The 8254-nt window shown below is 42.6% G+C and overlaps 1 protein-coding gene across 1 annotated transcript; it reads right to left on the bottom strand.

Annotated features, from left to right (window-relative positions):
- Window positions 1-1179: 1179 nt before the first annotated feature.
- Window positions 1180-5737, bottom strand: dipk1b (divergent protein kinase domain 1B). Its single transcript, XM_085793034.1, has 5 exons — window positions 5180-5737; window positions 4588-4722; window positions 3128-3235; window positions 2444-2620; window positions 1180-2350 (listed from the first exon to the last, which is right to left on the bottom strand). The coding sequence occupies exons 1-5, from the start codon at window positions 5243-5245 to the stop codon at window positions 1538-1540; spliced, it is 1299 nt and encodes a 432-aa protein (XP_085649160.1). The 5' UTR covers window positions 5246-5737; the 3' UTR covers window positions 1180-1537.
- Window positions 5738-8254: the final 2517 nt, after the last annotated feature.

Genomic DNA, 8254 nt, shown 5'->3' with positions numbered 1-8254 from the left:
ACAGTCCCAGTCTACTGTACCGTTACAGTCGTCCACCACCGCGGCGGCAGCGGCAGCGGCAGCGGCTCTGTGTTTATGGAGCAGCCGGGCAGCAACAGCAGGAGGCGGGGGAGACCGGCCCATCGACCAGCTGCTGCCTTTTGAGCTCCTCGTAATTCGTGCTACTCTCTGCTTCGTGACTTATCGGCCGCATACTAAAAAGAAAAAAATACAACCAAAGCTCCGGTGGTGGTTTATCTGACGTGATTATAAATTAGTTTTAGGCTTGAATGTGTTCGTCTCTTTGTTTTATGAGTTCATTTCTGGCAATGAAATACTATACATTACATTATTTACCTTCTCAAGCGGCACCTGTTCTCACATATACATTTATTCCCGACAGTCCGTGAAGGCAATACGGGGGATGCCATGTTTCACTGTGTGTTGCCTGTTGATGAAAACAATGATTCAATCTCTGGCCGTGATTTCTCCTCCTAAAATGAAAATCTATTTTGATTTTCATACTATTTCGCAAAGGTTCATCAGAAGCTTGGGTTTAAAAAAGTAGGTAAGGTGAGTTAAAGTGGGTAAACTTTATTTGGGGTTTGAAGAACTTTTCAAAATGAAGTGCTTTACAGAAAAGACTTTTGGTCTCTTGATTGCTATGACTTCAATAATAATTTGAATCTACAGAGAAGATTCAGATTGGTGCTGTGAGTGCCCTCACCTCCTTGCTTATTATTGTCTGTATAGAGATGGTCTGGTTTCCTGTACTTGGATGTTGCACATTTTCATTTTGGCCTAAATGTGTGGAGTGGAGGAAGAGGTGGAGTGACATAAAATTGTGAAGGCACCTCAGAGGACATGTCAGTGAAGAGGGCAGAGCTGACACTCTTTCCTATTCACAGTCTTCTGAAAAGATTAATTAAACCAACTAAACTTTATTTAAAGTTCATTCAAGTTTAATTGCGTCTGACTGAACTTTACATCTCCAGCTGCTCAGTTTGATTTGAATACAACATCAGTTTCAGATCATTTCAGTGCTTTAGTGTGTCTTACCTCTGCTCCAGGTACAGATTAAAATATACACAGGAAACAATAATGTTCCACTAATATTTACAGCTATGCAAAAGTTACACCCTGTCACAATTTGCTATAGTAGGAACAAATAGAAGAGTAATCTATCAAAGACAGAATTAACCAGTATATTGGTTGCTTTATTTTTAAAAACAAATTATTTTATGTACAGAGTTTTCCAAATAAAAACTATAGGCAGTGCCCTGAGATGTCTGAACAGATGACTGTGCTTCTCAAAATGCACTGGAGAACAAAAACATAATGGAGCTTCTATGGTCTTTAGAGAATAAACCAGCTTAATCTGCTGCATCGTATTGTATAGTCATTAGTTCACAGCTTCCTGTTATTCACAGTCAATGGAGGGTGAAGATACATTAATAATCACCACCTTCTAAAATATTTGGCAAAGTCTCATAAGAGGAAAAAAAATACTGTTGTTTCATGTAATAATTCACTCAACATGTAGACAGACGGACAGTTTTCAAGAGTACTGAGTGTTGGAAATTTTCTTCCACAGTAACGTCTTCAGGTTGTTGAGGACGAGTGAGTGATGCACCTCCATCTGGCTCGCCAGGCCACTGAGTGTCACACAGGTGCGTAGCTGTTTCTCTAGATCTCCACGAAGGTCCGAAGGAGCTCCGAAAAGCAGAAAATCCTGCAACAACACACACACTTTTGCAAGATTGGGCTGCACAACCTCAGTATTACACTGCTTCACTAGTCGATCACAGGTGGCCGTGCAGTCTCGACCGTAAGTGCAGTCTGCGTTAGTCTCACATCGCCGCCCCCTCAGAAATCCCCGGACTACTGCCTCAGACGCCACACTGCGCAGGTTGGCCATCTTGCAGTCATACTTTGAATTGTAGCCCACGTGGTGAGGACTGGCATCGCATATTAAGAAACTCCCGTAGGACCCGTGGAAGACTTCTTCCACAAACTCCAGCAGGCCGATGGTGATGCGAGCTCTGCGGGGCCAGGCCGGAGCGAGCCAGTGGTTCAGGCTGGAGGTCAAGGCCTCGGGGACCAGAGCCTGCAGGTAATGAGGCACCTCTAGCCTGTAGAGGGAGCTGTGTGCCACACGTTCTGTCACATACAGGTCTCCGCAGAAGCCCAGCAGCTTCGGCGTGTGCTCCTTCTCCTGCAGCGCCACCATCAGGAGGAACTCGTTGATCTGAAGGAGAGCCCAGATGGACTTGGCCTCTGCTAGAGACACTTTCCCATCCTGGTTGACATCAGCCAGAGTAATGACCCTGTCCACTAAGGTGTTCAAAGAGGGTTGCTCGCCAAGGTTAGCCTGCAAGTAAAGGTAAATGTGGTATGATTATATAATGATACAAAAAAATGTTTGCATTTTTTGTCATATTGTAATTGCAGAGAAGAAAACAACCTTAAGGAAACTGTGCAGCATCTCTTTAAATTCATCCATGGAGGTTCCACGAGTGGGTTTATCAAATAAGCTCATTTCTTGTCTCAGTACAGAGTCTGGAGCCCCGTCGGTCTTGACTGGATCCTCAAGACCACACTTGATCACAACAGGCCTCTCCTTCCACAGTCCACTGTACACCTGCAAATATAAATACATGACAATAACCATGTATTGTAATAGTAAGATATTCTTCATGGAAAGTTCTGGTGGTGTATGTATGTTGCTGTTTGTCTGGAACAAAACTGCAAACATGAATTTCCCCTGGGGGACAATAAATCATGAGTCTGAATTTGAATCTGAATCGGAAAGATCCTACACTCAAATCTTACTTTACCCCAGAAATATTAGCCAATAAAAAGTAAATCTATATTACAGACTAAATTGTACATTGATGACGAATTAAATGTTCACTAAATCAATGAGAATATAATTTCACAGACACTATTATTCTCTGAAATCTGTGTATGCCGATGAGAGAACATGGTTATGTTTTAAAGGATACTTAAATCCGGTACCACACTTTGTTGAACATTTTCAATAGACAAAATATGTGTGTCTTTGGCTCCATGAGACGGAAAACCATGCGAATATTTTCTTTAGCTGTAGGTTATCATGTGGTTTTGTGTACATTGTTGTTCATTTTACCTGATGTGTAGAGGAAGTGGACATGCAGCGCTGCAGGGTCAGAGTTCTCTGATCACACAATGCCTTGCAGGACGAGCCTGATATTATGCCCCTTCTGTAGTGATCGCACTGCAACAACAAAACAGGAAAAGGCTCAGAATTATAGAAAGGAAACAGTCGGAAAGGATCCCTCGAGTGTTTCATCCTCACGCAGAGGTGAATCCGATATTTACTTCAAGTATTTCAAGATTTCTGTTTGTTTCCACCCTCGGGGTCTACAGTATAAACAATCCACACGCACCTTTGCAGGGAGGGACTGCCTGCAGAACGCTCCTGAGATGAAGACATTGTGCTCTCTCCTGTTTTTTTTTTAGCCTCCTCCACTTCTTCTGTTAGTCTGGATGGTGTATGCATTTCAAACAACACGTCTGCCTCCAGATCTGTCGTTCTACTGCCTGCCCGCTAGCTGTCACTTTCAAGTTGCCCTCTAATATGGCCCACCACCATGTGACACCATCACCTGCCTTGCCCAGCTGCTACCCAAATCTCTCACAAGCTCCATCAGATTAAAAGTGCAAATGAGACGTTCTGACAATGCATGCACCTCCCCCCCTCTCTGGTCTACGACAAGTCACCATAACAAAAAGCAGCAAGAGGCAAATCAATCACCTCTGAGCCAAACCACATTAGCATTATAGACTAATCTAAGCTGTATCATAATGGGCTCTGTTTATAGCTTCCTCAAGACTATTTCACAAACTCCTAAACCTGAGGCACTCTCAAATATTCAACTTTGTATCCATGCACATTGCACATGCAGGCAGATCAAGTTTGATTATTTGATGTAATGAGGTCACATCATTGATCTTTCATTGTTCATTAATTAGTCTCTGAGTTGTTGTTGCTGCTGCTGCTGCTGCTGTTAATTGTCACCACATTCCTCTGTGCCTCATTAGATGTCAGAGTCTGTTTTGTTCAGTGGGAAAAAAAAAAACCCTGAAAACAGCTGGACACAGCAGGAGAGCAGCCGTAGCTATAGGCTGCATGTTTACCCAACATCTCCATCTCCAGTCCATGCATGATGAAAGAGAGCAACATGAGAATAGATCCCCCCCTCCTCCTCCCAAATTGTCCCTCTAATTCATTTTTATAAACATCATAAACTGCGTAAAGCACATCAGAAATGTCATGAGGCAGAAATCTGATCCTAATGTGAGTTTAGTTGCCACTAATGAGCCATTTAACTCAGTAACATAATATTTGATCAATGGTGGTGGTTAAAACACGACCACACTGGAGCACAGGGGCTGTCAGCGGTGGCTGTGCAAATAGGCCGACACACACAAAACATGGAAACACGACGATTATCTAAACGTCTGACTCCTTCTGCAGCATCCTGATGAGTTTCCTGTCTCGTCACTGTCTGTGTTGATGAGTTGATGAGTTTCAGAGTGATGATGGGAGACTGCATGTATACTCACAATGACCATATGGCAAACATGCCCACGGCAGAGTTCAGAGTAAGAGGCATACTGCATGTAGATGACCCAGCTGGCGATGAGGATGCCCAGCCATGCCAGGAGAAGGTACTTCACCTTAATGGCTGGAAGGCGGCTCTTTGGAGAGGGAGAAGAGGAGAGGAGTTTAGAGGACATGACAGCTGATCTCAACACTTTCACTTTTTTTAAAAACCAGAGCATCCCTAATAGGAAACTGTGGAGGAGCAGGCCTGCCTTAAGTCTTGCTCTGATTCCCTTTCCTCTAGGGCCTGCACCATAGAAATAAAAAAAAGTCCAGCTGCTCACTTGACCTTAGGATAAAACCAAAAATAGCTTATGTGTTGATGTCACTACTCTTTTTTTTTTTTTAAGACAAGCGATATTTTGAGATGCATGTGGATGTGGGGCTCAGAAGATGCCACTGACGCAGAGATTGTCCTGGTAGTTTGACGTGAGCGCAACAGCGACAACAGCAACACACAAAAAGAAAGAAAAAACAGCCTGACATCATGCATCATGCTGTCTGTGCACACACACACACACACACACACACACACACACACACATAGCCTACCTGCAGGCCTTTAGACAGAGGGCAGAACAGCACCAAATGGACCAGCCTCCGTAAAGCCCTGGCCATCGTGAGCGACTCTCTGTTTGGGTGGCACCGGAGCGAGAAACCAGTTCCTATCCCTGTCCGATCACATCCTCATGGCAAAGCCTCAGCAAAGCATCGCATAAAAAAAACAAAAGCCCCGCGTCTAATAATGAGGCGCAGCATATGACATGCTCAGTTTGCCTTTTTTTGCTGCTGCTGCACCGACCGGGTCAGCACAGAGGTAATGTAATCCCGCTTTTCAAACCCAAATCAAGACGGGGAAAAAAACAAAAACAAAAAAAAAACAGATGAAGTGTGCGTCCTTGAAATTAGGCAAATTCAGATTTGAGCTGCTCCACACAGATCGGAACAGAGAGCTGCTCCTCGGCCGGCTGCGATCACCAGCGGTGGTGTGAATGCAGCCTCTTCTTCATTATCATCTCCTCCTCATCCTCATCAGATGATGAAAGTGGACATAACAGTGATACCGACATAAGCGGTGTTCCTCCTGGCGAGCGCACAACCTCTGTTTCCCAGCGCCTCATCGCTGCTGCGCTTGTTTAAAGGGAAAGGTGAGGGAGCTCGGCTCGGCTGGGAGGGAGGGAGACCGTTTTTTCTTTTTCTTTTTTTTACACCGCCGACACAAATCCTCTCTGTGTTTCCTGTGCTTCTCCCTGAGAGGAGAAAACGGGTCAACGGCACTTCCTGTCCATCAATGCAGGCTATAAACCATGACCCTGTTTCACTTAGCTACTGTTACAAGATAAGGCAAAAAAAAAAAAAAAAAGTAAGGAAAAAACAGGTCACAGTTCTTTTTATTTTATTTATTTAGGCCTACTTTATATAAGAGCATGCATAATAATTAGATAATCAACCTCAATGTCAACTTTTCTTTTCATTATTGACCCATTCAGACCTTTTACAGTAATAGCCTATATGCATAGCCTAGGCCTACATATTGATTATGGCACTTATGGTTGTATTATTAGCCTACATTGTAAATTCCAATTCACTCTATCAGTTGCACATGAATGAAATGCCTCCACCTCCCCCCAAATAACTCACATGAGCTTTCTCTGTCTTGAAATTTAAACCAGTTCAACAGCATTTATTTTTATGAATTGCACGTTTTGTGTGTTGCACATTCCCATTGTGTCAGAAGTGTATAAATGCTCATATAAGTATATGGTAGTACAGCTGGTGGTATGGCTTTTGTTCAATTTAACCGGTGTAACAGAATAAACATTGCATAGGTATCAATGCTAAATACAATTTGGGCTTTTTGAGGTCTACAACGAAGGAAGCACACATGAGATTTTGCTTCAATATATTCACAAAGAGCAGCAGTTTCCTGTTGCAGAGCACCCCCACAACATGATGCTGCCACCCCCATGCTTTGGATGGTGTTCTTTGGCATGCAAACCTCAGCCTTTACAATGGTCATAATGGTCCAAGTGTTCAATTCCAGTCTCCACACAGACCACAAGACATTTCTCCAGAAAGTAAGAGCTTTGTTGTGCATGCAGTTGCAAACAGATATCTGATTTTTCTTTTTTTAAATGTGATCATGAAACAGCAGTTTCTTCATTGCAGCTTTTTTACTCTGACTATAGACACATTTTATACCTGATTCTTCCAGCTGCTTCACAAGGTCTTTCGCTATTGATTCACACGTTTCATACCGAACCACACTCACCACTAATAGGACAGTGTTTCTAATCCTCTTTCAGACCCAGGACCACTTCAAAATAAAACTCGCAGAACACTATACCCAATCATTCCCAAATCAAAAGGACCTACAATTTCAGTTTAATTGTACTGACATTGCACAGAAAGATGCCATCTGGGAGTATGGTGAATACTTCAAAAATATCTCATTCATCACTTTTGCCACAGAATGATTAGTTAATTGTACCACAAACCAGGCAATTCAAACCATGTCTGAGTCACAATAACAATAGCATAGGCTTTTCTTTTTCTTTTTTTGATGAATACTAACAACTCTCATACTTGCTAGTAGACTGTGTGTGGTCACTGCAGACTGATGATATTTTAACAAGTTTACTCAATGGCCACAAGGGGTCGCATCCGGACCACTGGTGTTTCCCCCAAACCAGTGTTTTGAGAAGGGCAGACGCACAAGGAGAGCACGTCTCCTTCCTAACTGATATGACTCCTGTATAGTAAGGTCCCTTGGTGTTTATGCTTGACTGTATAGCTTCCTTTGTTTGTCTCGATGAAGATGGCATCTTTAGGCGTTTGGAAATTTCACTCAAATCTGAACCAGACCTGTATGTAGGTCCACATTTCTATTTTACTGACATAGTGAGAGATTTTTTTTAATGGTCTTGGGGCTTTGTTGGGTTTACACAGTTTTTCCAACCATGTACCCTACCGAAAATATTTTTAAAATATGATTAGGCTAAATGAAATAATAATTTTAACCAGTCCAACATTTTCATAATTCCTGTAGGTAATAAAATTGAGGCTGACATGGGAAAAGACCAACATTAATTATAGATCAATTATATTGAACACATTTCTGCAACAATGCTGTATGACATTGTTGTAAAGTCAGATAAATTCGCATCTATAATGTTTACTCTTTGTATTTTTTTTATTTTTTTACACAGGAAGTAGGTTTTATCTGATGTCTTTGTCTCTGCAGACAAAAACAAAAGCATAACGAACCACTTGATCTCGCCCAAATTACTGAATTATCCTACCTACAGTGTTGAACACAACAGCGACGTCATGAGACCTTCACGGACGGCATGTTGCTTTCAAACGCTGTCGGAAATAGGAAACATTTGTGACTGTCCTGCAAACCTTTCAAATGCTTCGCCTTTCCTCGTCTCTCACACAACCAAAGCAACGTCTCAGCTTTCAAAAACGAGTCTACATTAAAATCATTGAGTGTTTTTTATGCATACAGTGTGGATATTTAAAACAGTAAGCTCAATTTGTTTGCCATGTTAGACTTTTAGCGCTAGGACCCCTCGGCCCTTGCGTCAGCTGACGACTGACGAGGCGGCCAGCCACTTAAATGCG

Source organism: Trachurus japonicus, chromosome 12, assembly GCF_045865225.1.
Source record: "Trachurus japonicus isolate A0001 chromosome 12, Traja_1.0".
Classification (NCBI taxonomy): domain Eukaryota; kingdom Metazoa; phylum Chordata; class Actinopteri; order Carangiformes; family Carangidae; genus Trachurus; species Trachurus japonicus.
This window is presented reverse-complemented; position numbering and strand designations above follow the sequence as displayed.

Excerpts from the sequence above, each read along its gene's own strand:
- dipk1b (XM_085793034.1), bottom strand. The coding sequence starts at position 5,245 with ATGGCCAGGGCTTTACGGAGGCTGGTCCATTTGGTGCTGTTCTGCCCT. Across the intron at positions 4,723-5,179 it reads CTCTGTCTAAAGGCCTGCAG|AGCCGCCTTCCAGCCATTAA; the intron begins GTAGGCTATGTG and ends CCCTCTCCAAAG. Across the intron at positions 3,236-4,587 it reads ATGTTTGCCATATGGTCATT|TGCGATCACTACAGAAGGGG; the intron begins GTGAGTATACAT and ends TTGTTGTTGCAG.